The following is a 19,881-nucleotide window of genomic DNA, read 5'->3' as shown; positions in this document are numbered from 1 at the left end:
TCTCTCTCTCTCTCTCTCTCTCTCTCTCTCTCTCTCTCTCTCTCTCTGTCTTATATAAAATTTTAACACTATTAGTCAAAAGAAAAGAAATTCAAATGAAGAAAGCCTTTGTCTTTGTGGCTTGAGGTTGGGATGGGATGGTTGAAGAGATGAATAGAACGCTTATCTTAAATGGGAAATAATAAAAACCATTAGTTTCTATTGATGCTGGGAGCAGGTGCTCTGGTTAATGCTAGCCATATAATAGATAATGAATAACCTTTAAGGAGAAACTTATATACTCCAAATTAAATAGCCACCCAGAAGTCTATGTGTGACAACCGATTTACACAGTGACTCCACTACGGCCTTACTGCATCTCCTACTCCTCACAGAAGCAGAACTCACTACTGTTCACCCCCAACAGAACCTCATCTGCCTTCAGGCAGCTGGCCAGACACAGAAATCCAACTCTATTATTCACGCCTGCTTCTCTCCTAATCCTGGGTCAAAAACTCTAGCTCTTGGATTATAAGGAGTCCCCAGATGAGACCTCCTCTCATAGAGAGCTGAGATCTTCCCTTGTTTGGGAGCAAGGCTTTTCAAACAGAGCAAGCTAAAAACTATAGCTAAAATCCCATTGGTTAAATGTGGGCAGGGAGCTAATGAGTGGTACCAAGGATGAGAATGGAAGGGATTTTAACTGAGGGAATCGGAAGTAAATGTCACACTTGTAGAAATCTGGTAGTATGCTTTTCACAAATGGTCCATATCTTTATCATATATTTACAACCACTTGCTGTGTAGTATGTGCAGCAGAGTCACAAGAAAGGAAATAGAGATATTTCTGTGACCTCTTCCCTGAGAGTCTGGCTCCTAATTAAATAACTATCAGTGGGAAAGGCTGAAAAATCTGTTTAATATCTCTCAGGGTACAGATAAAGTCTAGGTCAATCCAAAGGATTAAGACAAAGTCTGGGTCTTCACTGACATACCAATATGAGGAGAGGGTGGTTTTATTGAATCATCAGGAGGTTGTATCTCCAACTTCTACTTCATTTTTCTCTCAGGTAAATTTTGTCACAATAAAGGCTGTATGTTCTGAATTTAGTCACAGACTAATTTCCCTAAGACTTTCTTGCCCACCCACCGGTACACCTGTCTCCCTACCCTTCCTCACAGTCTTTATTAGAACCTGCTCTTGGTTCCTATCCACTTCTGAGTAAATTCCAGTCAATCCCATAGCTTCTTGGAAGCAGAGGGCCTTCCAACTTCCTCTAAGATATTTGCATCTCTCTGGAAACAGTTCTGTAGATTTCAGTTTTAAAAAGGCCAAGATGATGGTCGGGCTGGAGAGATGCCTCAGCGGTTAAGAGCACTGACTGCTCTTCCAGAGGTCTAGGGTTCAATTCCCAGCAACAACAGGGTGGCTCACTACCATCTGTAATGGGCATCTGATGCCCTCTTCTGGTATGTCTGACAGTATATCCATATACATGAAATTAATAAGTAAATCTTTTAAAAAATGGCAAGATGAAGTGATGAAATCTAAAACATGAGGAACTAGCAGATGGAATCCTTGGCCCCATCCCAGGTCTTCTACCAAGTGAAATCAGGAAAGCCTGGGGACCAAGCGTCTTTGGTTCTGACTTCACTAAAACCATGCCAAGTGGTAGTTTAAAAGTTCTGTTACTTTTGGAAATGGCTTATTTCATACAGTGGTTTAACAGATGAGTTGATAGGCCCAAACAATTCATTATTATGGTAACCAATATCTGATAAATATTTCTTGCATTTCAAACTGAGTATCCAAGACCGTGGTAATGAAGGTGTACCTAATCCCTTATAGATAGCAGTCAGAGTCTATAACAACAATCATTCCAGACTGTGTACATTACTGAATAAAAGTGACTTCATTAAGCTTAAGCTGAAGGCATTACAGAAGCCTTCAGACTCATCCTCGTGGCAGAGTCAGAGATGGAACGAGATGCATGACATCATTCAGACCTTTAGAGACAGATGTAGGGCTATTGCTCATAGATCAATTCTCACGTAAAAGTGCTGAATTACTGAACCATAACTCAGGATGAATCCATATTTGGTGTAGGAAAGCTGGTCAGATTCAAATGTGAAATCACTCAGGCAAAAGTCATCATTTCTGAGAATACTAAGTACATAGAAAATTGAGAGTGGAGGATTAGACTGACAATTACAAGCTACCTACATTAGCAGAATCCACTCAGAAAATTCATTTTAAACTTCTCTTAAAAGTATAAAGCGTGAAAGAATGATCTGTAAAAACTCACAGTCAAGTTTTCGTTGTTTCTTCACATAAACGGACAAAAAACAGTAACCAAAGAGACAGAAAAGTAGGGAACAAAGGTGTTGGGATGTTAATCTGAATTTGAACTTTTCTAAAACACATCTGGAAGTAGTAGATTTCAAAGATTAATCTTTTATAGCTGTATTAGCTAGGCTATCTTCAGAATGTAGAAAGTGTCCTGGTTATTTAAGAGTTTGGGTTGTTTGGACTCTGGATAAATTAGAGTACCCAGAGTCCAGTGGGTTTATAAACTACTAGGTTCTTCACAATGTGCTGGGCTCTGGATTTCAGGCCTCAGATGCTTAGATCTTGTCCTGTACTGCCCAGAAGGTCCCTGTTAAGAGTCTCATCTTCAGAGGCAGATGCTCACAACTAGCCATTGAACTGATAATAGGGTTCCCAATGGAGGAGTTAGAGTGAAGGCCATTGGAGCTGAAAGGGTTTGTGGTCCCATGAGGAGAACAATAATACCAACCAACCACAGCTCCCAGGGTCTAAACCACCAGCCGGGGAGCACTTAGGGAGGGATCCAGGGCTTCAGTTGAATATATAAGAGTAGAGGGCCCTGCTGGGCATAGGTGGAAGAAGAGATCCTTGACCTCATGAAGGCTGGACGCCCCAGGGGGTGGGAATTTTGAGGCTGGGGAGGTGGGAGTGGAGGGGTAGGCAGAGGTTACATCCACAGAGAAGAAGGAGGAGGGGTGAGGGGATAGGGGGTTCCTGGGTGGGTGGGGGATGGGGTAAGGGGACAACATATGAAATGTAAATAAAACATCCAATAAAAAAGAGTCTCATCTTTTCACTTCCTAGGGAAAGGTACCTCTGTGCCTTTAAAATACTAGAAAGGACTCTGCCTTCTTCCAGAATCTGTCTCAATTCCAAATATATGTTTGAATAGGCATTACACCAAGTAATCAATACAAGAGTTTCAAACAAGGCTATGTGTTGTGGTTATTGCCTGGGTTTTCACACCATTTTGAAGAGGAAAATGAGAAATTACATATAATCCCTGACTTGCTGTCTCCTATGTTAGACTAGCTAAGCCATTGATTTTCAGTGTATTCACTCTTTTGACAGCTACAGGAATGTTCTCCAAGCCTCATTCAGACACACGAAGCTTTTCTTCTCACCTTGTTGGGTTGTGCACTGTATAATCAATCCAGCTCTTTCTTTTAATCTGCAGACCCACTCATTATCTCATCATCCTCCCACTAGAGTTCCCCCAGTGATGTCCTTGAATTGCCTCATATTCAGTATATCCAAAAGTGACCTCATCACGTGGGTTCCCTGTTCAACCTGCTCCTACACACAACTAACCCTGTAAACTTGAGCAGGTTCTCGGAGATTATTTAGTTAAAGACACCTGTGGATCAAAATCTTGGCTTTGCTCTTAACCCTATAGCCAAGTCTTGTGGGTCAGAATGCCCCCAATGTCCTGAGATCTATCTGTACAGACAAGAGCGTCTTATGCTATTGTTGAAGATGATGTTGAATCTGGCCCTTCTAGTGTGTAGCATCCCCCAGCCTTCTAGGGCTCCATGCTGCAGCACCTTGTCTCTTATTTCCTTTTCTCAGAAGTTGAAGTTTCTGAGAAACTGGGCTTGAATTCCTTCACACACTCTTTCCTGACACTTTTACCCAATGAATACTTCTTTGTACTTCAGATTGAATTTAAGCTGTTCATTGAAGCCTTCTCTAAGTCTTGGGCCTGGTTTGGGTTGTCTTAACTATTTTCATAGCACCCTTCTTTCTTTGTGACACTCTTCAGTGTAAACAGCTATTTCAGGAAACCTTGCTAACATTTCTCTCTACCTTTACACTTGACACCCACTCAGGGAGAAAGTCTTTGTCTCATTTCTTAGTAGATCAGTATTACCGGGCACACAGTCAGGCATACAGCCACACACTCAGTGATGGGGAAATGTTTTTTTAAGGGAACAAGTGACTGCTGAGTTCTCTGCACATAGATGAATGAAAGCCATTATCTACGACTTTCAGCTTCATGTCTTGGTTGAATTGCTCTCAAGCTTGTCATAATTTTACTATATAGAAAAACTTCACGTCATGTTCATTAAGGTTCATTAGTGCTGTTTAATAACAGTTGTCAAGAAGACTTTAAATAAAGAACACTCTCCAACAAAAGCCTGAAGAATGTTAATTCCTTACATAGATTTACTATTCTTTCTCCACAAGTAGTGTTGTTTGCTGCAGAATTCATCTTTCATTTCAAATGTTATATTGGTGGCCTCCTTCAAAGTTGTCACGGATTATTTTACATGCCTCAGGTTAATCAATAATTTATCTTAGTTCTCAAAAGGCCATGGTAGAGGTCTTAGATGCCTTCTCCTTCCATATAGAGAAACCAAGGGAAACATTTTTTTCTATACACACACACACACACACACACACACACACACACACACACAATTACAAAATGTCAAGACAGCAAACTAGAACTAGAATACAGAAGCCTCTCTACTTAGGGCTGTTTCCCAACAGACAGAGTCATGTGCAAGTCTTGGTCAAAATACTATGCACACAGCTGCCAAATATTGGGCTATAATTAGCTAATAAGTCAGCGCAAACAACTTATGATAAGAACCAGTGACGTAGTACTAAATACCATTAGTGTTCAAGTGAAGAAGATGCATTCTAAATGTGAGGCTCTGGCCTCATACTTGATACTCACCACTTTCTCCTCTGATACAGGAAGACTTCCTTTCTAAGCTCCTGCTCTATTAGCAAGAGAAGAGTTGTTCTCAACCTGGCTTTAGTATCAATAGCACTTACTTTCCATATAGCTATTGCCTTCTCTTTTAGTGTTGTTGTTTTCAACATTTTGCATATGTAAGCACCTCCTGGGACTTAGACAAGGTATCTCAAACCTACAATCCCAGAACTTTAAAAGTTGAAACAGACCAATCAGGAGTTCAAAGCTAGTTCCAGCTAAATATCAACTTCCAGACCATCCTAAGCCACACTAAGCCTTTGAGTTTTGTGAGGGCAAGGCTTTCCTTCTGATATCCTCATGTCACCTTCATAAACTGGTGCAGAGGACACACTCAGTAAAAAAATGTGCTGATCAGGTAGATACCTGACATTTTCAGTTAAGTAGGATACTTGGGAGACCTAGTCATACACTGAAATTGTGGTCTAGAAACAAGAAAATTTTAAATAATTCTAGAATGGTTTCTCTGATGACAGTTGGGTCAGGGTTCTCGTTCCTGGATCACTTGCTTGAATTATTTTGATTCAGAGCCAAGACTCTCAGAATCACAGCCCTAAGCCACAGTTCCCTCCATACATATTCCATGTTGTGGTCACCAACAGCTACTGGGACATTTCAGAGGCCACCGGGTCAACATATCAGCTCTCGAAGTAAGCATTCTTATCTAAGCATCCTCCAAAGCATTGGCGCGAAATTCCCTAACATACCCAAGCCAGAACAGGCTCAAGAGATAATTTTTTCTTTCTCTATCCCTGCTCTAAATCTAAGTTCTGTCACTTCTCATTGCCAACATACACCTCAGTGCAGGCATTGACCCCAGCTGCCCTCCTGACATCCAGTCTCATTTCGAAGCTGTCCTATACTTCACCCAGACTTAGCAACCTGACATTCAGATCTCATTGTATTACTCTGAAGCTTCAAATGCATCAATACTTCCTTATAACCAGTAGAGAGAATATAAACTCCTTTCAAAACAAACAAAAAGGATTTCTCTATACGGTATGAAAGTGGCAAGAGTACAACTTCTTACTAAGTTGTGCACAATGCTCACATATTCACTTCTTTAAAATATAATTATGTTTAATGAAACATGACATTTTAATTCCATATTGCTTCCCACTCCGTGTCTTTTTCTCCAGCATCATCTCTCACTCCTTGATATGTCCAATAAGCACTCCTTTCTTGAATTCTCTCTGTCCCTCACCATGCCATGGCCACTAGTGGATGCAACCCACCTTTTAAAGGAAATAATGAGGCTTTTATTTATCAATATGTAAAAGAAGTTAACTGTCTTTTCTTCTACAGTGACCTAGGAGCTTTTTGTCTGCCACCTCCATGTTAGTAACATCAAGGAGATACCGCAGTGGGCAGTCATTTGAGAATTATCAATAGAAGATAAGCAAAAAGAATCTCACTAGGTTTCACACTACATCTCTAATATATTTGCTTTCCCAGAAGCCCATGGACACAATTCAAAATTCAAGGCAACTCTATGGCAGGCTGATTCGATGGCTTCCTCTTTGACCCACATTTTGCAAAAAGTTTTCCCTGAATCATTGTCAAAAGGCTGACATTAATGAAAGGAACTTTCCTAGTGTTTTTAAAGGCTTCACAAATCTTAAAGCTCTTGCCCGGCCTCCGGAGCAGAGGTTCGCCCTCTCTGCATCCCCCTCTGGTTACATTTATCATTCTTGCTATTGGTACCAGTCTCTCAATGACTTGTTAAGGTCAGAGAGGACTCTTATCCACTTTTGCATACCAAAGGATGACAATAGGACTGGCATATAACAGATACTTAGTAAACGTTAGCTTGGCAGCTTCATGTTACCTAAACACTAATTACACTGTTTAAAATTCAGATGAGCATAAAGAAAATGTGCTTTGGCCAATCTGAAAATACAAACACCTAGTTATCTCTGCCCAGGGTTTACTCCCCGTTTACCAAGTATCTGTGAGGAATTAGTGAAATTCTTATTTAGACTTTTTTAGACTTTTTAGACTTTTTTAGGAAAAGCAACATCCAAACAACCTAAGCAAAACAGAAACTAACTGTTCCATGCAGCTGGGTAAGCCAACAGCAGCTGAAAAACAGCTATGGCAATAGATCCAGGGGTCCCCACCCTACCTTTCCATTTCTGCTTCTCTGTGAAGGTTGGCTTATTGTTTTCTAGCATAAGAAATTTTTTCTCACTAAGATAACAGGAAATGAATCATGGTAGTCACCAGGAAAGTTCAGAAGGGGACAGTTATCAATCTCCCAGATACAGAATGTCCCAATACAGAATGTTGACTAGGGACTCTGTGTCCCTGTTTGAGATCCATGATTATTGAGACCCACTGACTCTAGGGACATAAGATCCTAAAATTTACAACTCATGCTACAGGAGCCTGGCCCTGTGATGGAGTTCAGGTGGCAGAGTGGGAAACAATGCCTCTTACTATAGGATGACAGTGGAAAACTGTGCTGGAAAGACAAAAGCAATATTTTCCCTAGTCTACTAATATAGGAGCCATTTACCTGAATATATATACGTATATACGTACATACATACATACATACATACATACATACACACGTACACACACACACACACACACACACACACACACACATATATATATATATATATATATATATATATATATATATTACTTTAAGTAATGCAAGGAATATAAGGCATTACATAACCATAAAATTTATGATACTGCCTCATAGTTGGGCAAGATGAATGAAAGAGAGGTTAAAATATCGTAATTATGACAGTAAGTGCCAAGGAATAAGTGAAATGTGTCCTGTTACACTCAGTTAAAACAAAGTGAAGCACAGGGACACCTTCTTGTCATTGTGTGGCAATTTGGCAGCAGAAAAACTCTTGGTCAGAACCCAAGCCACTGGTCATGACTCACTTGCTCAAACTTAAGCAGCCACGAGATCTCACATATCATCATGGCATAAAGATATCCTCCTACACTTCCCAGTGGCAGAGCCTTTATCAACAAGGTGACTTGGAGTGGTACATTAAAATTCCATATCCACTCCTACAGAGGAAGTAAATGTGCCAACAGCTCTTGGTTATAAACAAAGAGTATGGAAAAGTGAAACTGAGGCTGATCTCAGGTGACTAGACAGACAGTAGCCAGCAGACAGACTGACTTATGAGGACTCAGGTTGTAGCATTTGTTCATTCTGGCTTAGAGGACTGTGAACTTCTGTGTAAAAGATGGTAGGGTTGCACAGGAGTAAGGAACCTGACTCACTGTGGACCTCTCTGCATTTGCAGGCATCCCTTCACTGCAGGGACAGAGTCAACCATAGTAGTAGATGCTTCAATTTCCATAATCACAGCTAGAGCAAATGCTGTTTAAGACAGTGTCTAATATCCCACGAACTGGTTGTGTATCGACAATATTTTAACACTGGACTAAGAGTCTTATCTAATTTTATCCTTGAGAAACATGCAAAATTATTCTAGGTTTCATAAAAGTTATTTTTCATACAAATTTTCATAAATTTCATAAAAATTTACCATATACCAGGATAGGCCAACCAACAAAAGGGGGACCAAAGGAAAAACCTCCTTTGTAGAACTTACATTATGGATTGAGAGGTAGACAATAAATATATCAAATGAATTAACACTGTTGAGATGGAAATAAGGGAGAAGAACAGAGGTGCTGGTGGAGTTGAAATGGACAGTGGATCATCCTCTGGATTTCCTGCTTGGTGGCTTCTTTGCAGATAGTAGACTCAACAACCTTTTTGCTGTTGGTACAGACCACTTCCTCAGCACTAAAGAAGAGGGTGGTAGGAGGGGACAGAAAGAGAGAACCTCATAAAAACAATCATGGGACTTATCCCCAAGTCACAGCTTTGCATATCTTATAAAGTCCTGACCCAAGTTTAGACAATGATGCTCATTAAACCTGTTCCCAACTAGGCTAAAAGAGGCAATGTTGAAGACTGGGTCGAGTACTTATTTGCCTTCATTTTGCATGTCAAAAAGTTTACATTGTAGTCTTTCTGCTTTTCATCATCTATTGATTGAATAAGTCTCTATTTATTGGAGGTACAACAGGGACAAGACAACACAAATTATCCATCCCAGTGGGTCTTGTACCACCAATGAAGGGGATAAAACTCTCACCCATAAACCAGACAGGGAAGAAAGTATAATGGAGACGAGAGAGTCCTAGATAACCCAGAACTCAGACCAGTCAAACTAAGTCTCTGACCACCGGTGTTCTGACTGTAAGAGTGTCGTGGTAATAAATTGGTGTGAAAATCCAACTATGACCACTGCCTCTTTTTAAAATGTTGAAAAAAGCAGTTTCCTTCCTCTTGTTGACAGTCTGTTGTGTAGACACACACACACACACACACACACACACACACAGAAAGAGTATCCCAGGAATTTCCATGGTGTAGAATGTAAGGTATTATTCTAAATTGTAGAAATATATATGCTTTTGTTGCCAGAGTGTTAGAACTGCTGCTTTATTGAAATAAATGAATAGCTACATAAATAAGTAAATAAATGCAGTAGGATGAATGGTAGTAGAATCAGCATGCTGGTAAAAAAAATACATTATGGTAATAAATACCTTTTAAATCGTAAAGTGGAACTAAAGAGTTCAGAGGGTGGCTATTGAGCAAAAGGGTCTCCTGGGGAAGGGTGGGAAGAGGACTTAGAAAAGGCACACTGGGTGAAGAACCAATTGACACATTTGAAGGCACCCTCCGAGGTCTGGAAAGATGTGAAAGACTAGAAGATCCAACTGTGGCTACATCACACATCACACTGCAACACGTTGAGGAGTGAGAGCTCTCAGATAGGAAACCGAGAAAGCTACAAGACGACGGTGTGGTGTAAAGCTAAATGCTTCTCACATGAGTTCCCACCTGAGCTATGCTGATCTAGCCAAAAGCTCGTTCTAGCCTCTGTAGCTTTGTGGAATGGCTTTAGCTCGTGAAACATCTAAAGAAACAGTTCCGGAGATGTGGCCATGAGTCCCTCTGGTTGGAAAGACAAGAACACCAGCCTAACTCTGCTTCCACTGCACACCTCGGCCCTAGGTCTTGTGGACATAACAAACGTTCTCTGTGTGGCATAGTATGACAAGCTTATCACTCAGGACATTGAACTTGAGCTTCTGGCAAACACATCTCTGAAAAGAGCTTCCACATAAGAAGCCGTCAACAGAGCCTGCCAGCCAGGGACCAGCTTTCCAAGTAAGTTCACAGTCTCCACTTACATCAGCTGCACAAGTCAAAAAAGCAAATTTCTTGGCACGGTGTCCTACAAAATCAATGGCAACGGGCTTGCTTCCATTCTAGGTAGAATGCTTTTTATAAACTATACCCCTGAATAGGGACCCTTTAAAGAAATGAACACAATTTTATAGTCTTCCTTTAGTAACTCTGAATATCCTTCCAGGATGTGGTCTCTCCTAAGATGAAGTCAGATCAGTACCTTCTTGATTTGTTTTGTTTTGTTTTGCAACTCGAATGGGTAGGCATGCTTTCAAAAGCAAGGATGGCAGACACACACAGCAAGGAGCTATCTTCTCTCACTGTCCTTGTAAGTTCAGAAAACCTACAGAAGGTTTTTTTAAAAATTACAGTAGATCACTGAAGTCGAATATCTGACACAAGAATCCCTATTTGCTGTCAACAGCACCAATGGGAGCTGTGTGGCAGCTGAGGAGGAATCACTGGTTATGAATGTTTAATAAAAGAAAATCTACTCTGAAGTCACCTCAGTCCTCAGCAACTAAACAAGAAAGAACGCAGTGAAGTGACTCAAGTTCAGAGCTGTCTCTCTCTGTATCAGCCCAAGGAGAATTCTGGCCACTGGATTAAGAAAAAACACCCTTTGTGCTGTTCCCCGTGTGCATCTGACGTGCACTTTCTCCAAAACAGCCCACCCTTTCTCTAAGCATAATCTGCCAGGAAGACTCCTAAGGAAACATCAGAACCTGGACTGGGCTAGGGAGTGGACAGCGTAATCAGCAAAAGTGAATCTGAACGGCTACTAGGTCACTGGATGATCCACCAACACGTTTGGAAGCAGTTTACAAAGAGAATTTTTAATTAAAAGTCCCCTCACCAAACTTTTCTCCCTGGGAAAATGGACCGGAAACACCTACTTGCTACTTGTATCACAAGTGTGTACTCCTGAGGGTATGCCCAGCCCCTTCTCAAAGGAAACAAGACTTGGAAAAGAGCAAAGCATCAGGACAGAAAAGCCTCCCTTTCTGGTTAGAAGACAGGAGTCTTGATTGTAGTTTACAGAGACAGTTATGGAACTTCTGCAGCTGAGTTCGGAAGGCTTCCAGTGAAGGGTAAGAAACGGTGTACTGTGGATGCCCAGTAAAAAAGGGATGAGAGAGGGGAAAGGTGTAAGGGAGTCAGGGAGTAGGGAGGTTTACTTACAGCCCGCGGAGCCGAAGCCAGATTTTCTCGATCTGCTCAGGTTGCAGGTGTTTCAGAGAGTTGCTCTCGAATTCTTCAATTTCCTTGGTAGGAGACTCCATAGTTGCAGGTTCTCACTGGGGGTGAGGTGGAGAGAGTTTGTGTAGTCCCTTCCCAGACTCCTCTCCTTGCTGGGTCCAGCCCAGTGAGTCTTTCAGTCACTTTGTCACTTCCCCTGCAGCGTCCCCAGAGATGGCTCAGAGCCTGCTAGGATCACAGGGGACTCCGGCCCCAGGTGTGCGCTGGAGGCAGCTGCGGAAACCAGCCATGATGCTTACTACTGCCAGGGAAAGGGATAGGAACTGTGTGTCGGTCCCGGAGAAAGCACCTCCAGTCTGTTCCTGATCTTTTTCCCTTTAAACAAAGCCACTACCGGCGGCCCCTGGAGGATTAGGAGGCAAAAGAACTGGGTGGTAAAGAGAGGAGACAAAGTGAGGAGGTGGGTGGAGTAGGACGAGCCAGAGCAGCAGGATGAGCTGCGGGGTGCTCAGACCCCTGCCCGGCTCCGCCCTGCGCCCCGCCTGCCCCGCCTTAGTGCCCCTCACTTACCAACAAGCCCAGCTGACAAGCAAGAACTGACAAGTGAGAAAAGTCTTTTGTCAGCGTGGGCTAGTGACAGGGCTGGCACCCCGGGTGTGGAGGGAGGGGACAACACTGTCAGCAGGGCAGTAGCTCCACACCTGCCCCCGCAGGCAGCCCTTGGCCACCCAGCCCTATGCCCTGCAATGATGGCTGCCCGTACTGCATAAAGAACAGGGCTCCGCGCCCCAAGGAAGGGAAGTCTGGAGCTTCCCAGCACAAAGATCTGGTGTGTTCTTACTAATAGGATTGATTCATATTCATTCTCTCTCTCTCTCTCTCTCTCTCTCTCTCTCTCTCTCTCTCTCTCTCTCTCTCTCCTCCCTCTCTCAAAAACACAAATATTACAACAAAAGAGTTTCTTCAAATAATGCCACAAGCCTCCTAGGCGGCTCTGCTGGGCGCTGGCTACGCAGCTGTTGACTTTGGCAGTCTGTCAGCTCCACGCAGCTGCACCACCCTGCTAGATGGGTCCCCTCGGTCATGCACAATGTCAATAACATAATTGCCCGGCAGAAAGAGACCAGGTTGAAAGGGGGAGAACATCTAGGGCTAGGGATCAACTTAAAGGCAAGAACAACTTTTCATTGGTCGAGTTAATTTAATTTCCATTCATGTGATTTGGCAAAGGAATAAAACGAGGGTCTATACCTTTTACTTGCTCATCCATTTGGTAATTAGCAATCATTTCCCAGTAATTGGACATATACTCTAGCAAAGAGACCTAGATGGATCAGATAAAAAAAAGCCGCCCTCACTTGTCACAGGTTCAAAAGTCGTTCTATTCATCCATCCTTAAAGGTGTTCAGAAAGTACATCTCCACTGAATTAAATAAAGCATTGCTACTAGGCAAAGGCAACATAAAACGGCTGCTATGTATTAGTGTGGAGGCCGTTTACCCGAATAATACAATTACTTACTCAAATTCGCCCAGCTGATAATAGTGACTTAGGAAACTTTCTTGTGGTTCTCAACTATGGTATTCCCCTTAGCATGCGTGTGTGCCTTGAGTGACCAACTGCCAACCAAATTCAGATACGTTATAATCAAACGGATAGCAAGCACTTCGCCGAGTACAGGAAACTTCCTCTGGTCCGAACACCATGCTAACAGTTCTCTGCTCACACAACAGTCTGTGGGTCTGATATTATCACCCCTTACAACAAAGAAACGGGAACAGCAGGGAGTTACCTGCTAGAAAGAGAACCAAACTAAAAACAAGCAGAGTTGGAGTTGAGCACCATTATTCCGGCCTCACAGAAGTGTCCCCATCACAAGATCACATTGTCTGCGTGTTCAAAGTGACGAATTTAAGCAAAAAGTTTCCTGTATCTCTTCCACCTATATAATCCTTTGAAATCATGTAAAGAGATTTGGGGAAAGGAAAGCAGATACTACGGATTTGATTAGGTCAAAGAAGCCAATGTTAGAAGGAAAACAAAGACACTTTCGTTGCAATCTAGCAGATGAGAGAAAAGATAAAAAAAAAAAAAAACTTACTAAGTATCTTCGAAGCCAAGAGTATGTGTCATGTTAGATTTTTTAAAACTACCTTTATAGTAGAAAGTTGATAAAATACATAAATTTGCCTTATTTTAAACCAATTATGATTTCTGAAGCCAGAAGTCTACTGGAAGATAATTTCATAATTCTCAAAGATTTTTTTAAATGGGATATTTCAAATAACTTCTATTGTATAAGGGAGTCCAATGTGTTCCTTAAATTCAAACCACTAAGATGAAGCCACTCTTCTGTCTGGGACTGAAGAGTCCTTATTTTTCAGGGATTCTGTCCACTCTGCTTCTTATCTCTCAGCCCCTGACCTGACATACCACTTTACAGATGTGAGAAGTGAAGCCAGAGTCCCATAAAGAGCTTCGGAATCCTTTCCTCCTTACTTCTAACCAAGTGCTCTCTAACCCACAGTCGGAAATCTGTTTCACTTGACAAGTTCATGTTTTCTGTTGCTCTGTTCTTTTCGCTTTAGCTGAGGCACTCGCAGAATGCCAGATACCTGCAGCAATGTTGTGAATCACGATCTCTGGTGACATTCTGTTTGCAAGGAAGCAAATAAATAGATGCAGACTGATCCAGAAACAAGCTTTGGAAGCCATAATGCTGTTCCCAACAATAGATTGGAGGTTAATTTCTGTTGTTAATTACTAAGTCAATTTTTTTTTAACTTGAACTCTAGAAAAGTCTCACATAGGCAAATATTTAGAAATACACATACTCAGGGATCTATGTACAAATATATATGAATATACATCATACACATGCACACCTATCCATATATGTGCAGACAGTCAACAATTTAAATCACTTTCCCCAGTATGTAAGCAGTAACACAGCCTAAATATTTGCAAGCATTTGCCATAACAGCACACATACCATAAAATATTAAAAAGCTACCAACGTCTTTGTTTCAGAGTTCAAAGAAAAATTCAATGAATATTGGTCAGGTGAGAAACCAAGATTTTGTAGGCGTATGAGAATGACCTCCCAGATCCCTTTCCTCTCTGAGGTTTTATAATCACAAACATGGCACCTCTCAGTTATTGTGAACTATCGTTTGCAGAGTAGCTTGCTAGGCTAATCACAGGTTTGTTCATATCCTCATTAAAACATACTTCTATATAAAATTAAAACTACCTTGAGGTTCCATCTCACCACTGATGAAATGGCAGCCATTAAGAAAATAAATAAAAACCAAGGATATCAAGGAAGGAGAGAAAAAAGAACCCTCATAGAGAGTCCTTATGAAAATCAGTATGGAGGTCCCTCAAAAGAAGTACTATATGGCTCAGGTGCCTCAAGTCAACATGTCACATAGATATCTGTACATCTTTTTACTGCAGCACTATCTGTAGTGACAATTTTGGCATTTTGGTTTCTTTAAAAACACACACACACAGAAATCATATAAGAATATGTTTTTGTTTTAATCCCAGATGTGGGGTATGATGCTGCTTCAGATTGCCCACAGCCGACTATGATTTGCCTTGTGCTCTAGCAGGGGTGTGATTTTTCCAGCTGCAGATAGTTTCTGTGATTGTGTGACGTTTGGAATTCTGGATAATTTTCAGAGGGTATATAAATACTAAGGCCCTAAGGGGCAGTGTGGGCTGTTGGTTGTTGGTTGGTTGTTGTTGGTCTGAGTTTGTTAAGTAGTCATGTGTAAAGAAACCACAAAAGAAGAAATTAGATATGAAAGGTGAAGATTGAAAATTGCCCCCAAGGAACTCAATGTAGTAACTCAAGTAACTCAGTAGGAACCAGGCTAATGATAATGTTGCCCCCTTTCCCCTCTATCCTTTTGTCTGTCCTATCAAGTTTTAGGGAGTTGAAAAAATGGAAGAAAAGGGGTGGGAAAGAATAGAAGAAAGAAGCAGCCATAAAATACCAAAAAACCAGTTATAACTCTATAAGAGCTAAGTATAGGACTGACCAAAAGGGTCCATCAGCAGAGAAATAAATGAAGAAAATATGAGGTATATATATATATATATATATATATATATATATATATATATATATATACAATAGAATGTCATCTGCAGAAAAATGGAAGTAGTAACTGGAGATTATCATAATAAAGTCATACTCACAAAAACAAATGCCATGCTGTATCTCATTTAGGGATAACAGATTTCATATTGAAACAAAATTTTGTATGTTTATATAAAATGAAAGCAAAAACAAAACTGTCTAGGGGTATGAAGTAGACTGACAAGGAGTGTGAGTGAACGGAGGTGGTGACGGAACATGGACAACTGAAATGTGAACCCTGGCAATGTCCTTAGCAGTGAGTACAATGAATACATGTCAACAAAATACTTCTGCATGGCTTCACTGTGCCCACAGACACCAAAGAGGTGCCAACACTTTCAGAAAGATTGCAGCCAAGAATTTGAAAACCCAGACTAGAAGGCAAAGCTGGTGGTCTGTTCTCTGTGATGGTCTACCTCCCTGTGGATAAAGAGACTAGTAGGAAGGTACAGACTAGAGAAAACAGGGCTGCTATGGCAGCACAGATGAGAGGGCTTTCTAACACCATGGGAAAGCTAGAGAGCTCACCATAGAGAGCTACAGGATAGGATGCAGGTGACATCTGAACTGGATCTTAACTGTGGATGAATCAAAGTTGTTTAAATGAGGTAGAACCACTAGACATGTAAATAGTGGTTCAGAATAAAATGTTGGAAGGGTCTCTCAGCTCCTTGCAGCCAAGAAGCTTAAATTTCTTTCTAGAAGACTTGAGAAGCCAAGGGTGATTCTCAGACAAAGTGTCATGTCCCATGTAGAGGCTGCCTGCTACCCACGAAGTGCCTCAAGCATCTCTAATGGAGCTCAGTTCTCTAGGAACATCCCCAGGGTATGCAAACAGCCTCAGAGCAAATGATAACCAGAGCTCCACTAAGGGGATTCCAGCTATGAACTAGAAACAAGATCCTCAGCTAATGGTTGTCCCTGAAAACATACATACAAGTAGCATTATACAGACTGAGCTGCCTATAGTTAGGAATATATACGTATATACATATATGCATGCAACCTCAATTAATAGCGGAAGAGGCCATGAACTTGAAAAAGTCCATGGAGGGTTGTGTGGAAGGGTTTGGAGGGGAAAAAGGGACAGAAGAGATTATGTAACTAAATTACAATATCAAAAATAAAACATAATAAATAAAATGTCAAGAAAGAAGGAAAGAATGGGGGGGGGACAGAGTTTCAGACCCAATCAGAGTACAGAGCACTACCTCTCATGAGCAACATCTGCCAGCTACAGGACTGCACAGGCTTGCTTAGACCTCCTGAAGCCAGCCTGTGCCCTTGACCCATTTTCACAATCTGCCAGTGACTTCACCAACAGAGCTGAAGAGGAAGTCCTGAAGACATTTGGGATGTTGGGAATGACAGCGGGCATAGCAACAGCCCTCCTTTCTACCCCACCCCCACCCCCAAGATGTGAGCCCCGTTCCAGAGGTTCTTCTCTCCAGAGGCTCCCTTCAGGAAAAGTCCAGAGAACCACTATCACATAGTCTTACCCTCTTTCTGCTAGATTTTAGGATTCGGGAAGAACTCTATCCCAGGAACTGCTTTCACTACAAAAAGCAAGGCACAGTTCCCCCAGCCTAGCCCTCATCTGAAATGTAACTCTGAACACATGCCTGGAGAGTGGCCCAGAGACAGGGGCTAGGGTGATGGAGCAATAGATAACATACTTCCCACACAAGCATGAAGACCTGAGTTTAAATTTCCAACATCCATGTTTTGTTTTTTTTTTTTTAAAGCAGATGCATTGATATGTACAATTCCAGCACTGGAGGCGGGAAAGCCCCACCCCATGATTAAGGTAAAGAAGCAACGGAGTAACAAACTCAACATCAACACTAGTCTATACATACACAGACACACTTATGTGCAGACCCACAAAGAAAATCACTCCAAGCCCACATTCAAATAACACCATGCCACTTCAGGAGTAATGTTAGTAACTTACAAGGGCAAAATGCATCCTAATTCTTTCTCTTGTCCTTTTCAAAAGAAGTGACAGGGTGAAGCATAGCATGAGACCCAGGCATTTTCCCTTCTGTGACAAGATCCTGACCCTCAGATGGGTGACCACATCCCTCAATGGGCTGCAGGGCATATCATTACATCCCTGTGCTGCTAAGACAAACTCCTCTTCTCTGGCTTTAGCCAGGCTAAGCTAGTGGAGTCTGGGCTCCTGTCCAGTGCTCACTTGTCCTGGCTGGAAAGCGCCAGCCTCACCTGTGTTAGTCAGGCCTTTTTATTATTATCAACACTCAAAACAGCTCCAGGAAATGCTACCTGTGAACTCACATGCTAGACATGACTGTAGAAAGCACATCTTTGGCTACAGGTCATCAACTCCATTCGTCTGAGTAAAGCATTTAGCCACAAGTAGCACATGACCTATACAGAGCCAATAAGCTCCTTGGGGAAGGGGGGTTTACTTGAGGGAAAAGAAAGGTTCAGTTCTCTTTGAGATAAAATATATGCTTGAGGGTGTCTTAGCTTTGCCATTACAAGTTCCACCATGTAGAATTAATATTTTAAAAACTGGCGTCAACATAGAGAAACAGAGAAAAAGACTAATGAGACAGAACCAAATGTGAAAGGCATTTTGAGAGTTAGATCCTTCTCTACATGCCCAGAATTACCCATCCCTATTTTATATATATATATATATATTCACTAGTTCCAGTCAAATGTGTGTAAAAGGCATGAGGAGTCTTGAACACAAAGACTCCAGTAAACAAATAGTTCTTCCCTCTCTTATCCATATGACAGGATTCCAGAGGGAAAAAGTGGAACGGTATGCAGAATACACCCAAGTCAAATAAATCTAAGAACCCCCCGTTATTTAGGTGGTAAGATGCATCTGGAATTTCGTCTCTTGATTGTGCCTTATCAAGCTATTGCCTTGGAACATTGGCTTCTCGACACTTGAATGAGTCATTTATGACTCTCATCAGCCTTGTTTTACAGTGCAGTGGCTGAGACATCACACCACCTCCCCTGCCCCGCTGAGGCCGTTTTCCCTACTGCCAGCCTATGATCCTCCAGTTACTGGCAGGCAGTGTGATAGTGCCCTGTGGCCACTCTGCCTCTTGAAATACACTGCTAAGCCAGCAGAATTAACTGGGCTGCGCTAATGAAATTGAAATTTTTGTTCATGGAAAAGTGCTGATGCTACTACGGTCAGCCGAATTCTGGTCCAAATGTACATAAATCAGCCAGTTGTTCTTTGTACAGCTGTAAAGCAAGTTTGAATATGGAAAGTCCCAGAGCTGCTGGCAGAGATCTTGCTGTCTCTTTTCTTGATCCCCTGGTTCTACTAGGAAGGAAACAGCATCCCTCAAGATAAGGACCTGCACAAGAGAGTGGGTAGTGAAGCTGGGGTGGAAAACCCTGTTCTAATCCATGTTCCAGTGTCAAGAATGGCTTTATATCCACCTAATACTTGGGCAAGATGGCATGCTCATGGGTGAGAAATAAAAAAAGGAATGCCCACTGAATATTTGTAGGCCATTAGCAAAGGCCTTTCTGAGGTCTCTTGGGAAGAAAACTAAAGGATAAAAGTTCCAGAAAAGTGGGATGCTCATGACTTACAGTAACAAAGAAACTTCTGTGGTGTTCACAAGTGAGTCCGGACTGTGAGCAACTTTGCCTGCTGTGTTAAAGCTGAGGACTTCTTTGATCTTTCCGATGAGGAAGCAGTAGATTTAATTGAGCAGGTATGTAATCTAAGCAAATTAGGATAAACAATTAAAAAGGTTTCCCATCATTTTTGGAAGTCCAGTAGAGGCAAAGAATTATATATCCTTACCAATATATCTGGGGGAAATGTCTAAAAAAAAAAATGAGACCTTTTAAACTCATTCACTAATTCAACAAACATTTTGGTAATATGAACTAGGCAAAGCTCAACAAAAATGTTCCAGCTTCTATGCTCTAGCATTTCAATCTACTTGGGTAAATAGGCCCTGACAAATCAGATAGACAGATAAGAATAGATAGGTCAGCATAAAGGTAATAACTGATAAAATGAAAATATAGAACATCAGGCATTGTCCAAGCCTTTAACTCCAGCACTTGTCAGACAGAGGTGAGAGAGCTCTGTGAGTTTGAGTCCAGTTGGGTCTGCGTAGTGAGCTTCAGGTCAACCAGGACTATACAATAAGACACTATCTCAAGAAGAAGAAGAAGAAGAAGAAGAAGAAGAAGAAGAAGAAGAAGAAGAAGAAGAAGAAGAAGAAGAAGAAGAAGAA

At 41.6% G+C, this 19,881-nt stretch overlaps 1 protein-coding gene across 2 annotated transcripts in view; it reads right to left on the bottom strand.

Moving 5' to 3' along the window:
* Positions 1-19,881, bottom strand: part of Pde1c (phosphodiesterase 1C) — a 429,900-nt gene that overhangs the window by 235,399 nt on the left and 174,620 nt on the right. Inside the window, exon 1 of one of the 2 annotated variants that reach the window (XM_028758346.1) lies at positions 11,464-11,568. The exons of the other annotated variant lie outside the window; for it this stretch is intronic. Coding sequence (XP_028614179.1) covers positions 11,464-11,564 — 101 coding nt within the window. The 5' untranslated portion in view covers positions 11,565-11,568. Of the gene's footprint in view, positions 1-11,463; positions 11,569-19,881 lie in introns of those variants that run through there. 2 annotated transcript variants of the gene reach the window in all.

This window comes from Grammomys surdaster, unplaced genomic scaffold (genome assembly GCF_004785775.1).
Source record: "Grammomys surdaster isolate TR1022 unplaced genomic scaffold, NIH_TR_1.0 126197, whole genome shotgun sequence".
Taxonomy (NCBI): Eukaryota; Metazoa; Chordata; class Mammalia; order Rodentia; family Muridae; genus Grammomys; species Grammomys surdaster.
The sequence above is the reverse complement of the archived record's forward strand: the minus strand, read 5'-3'. Positions and strand labels throughout refer to the sequence as shown.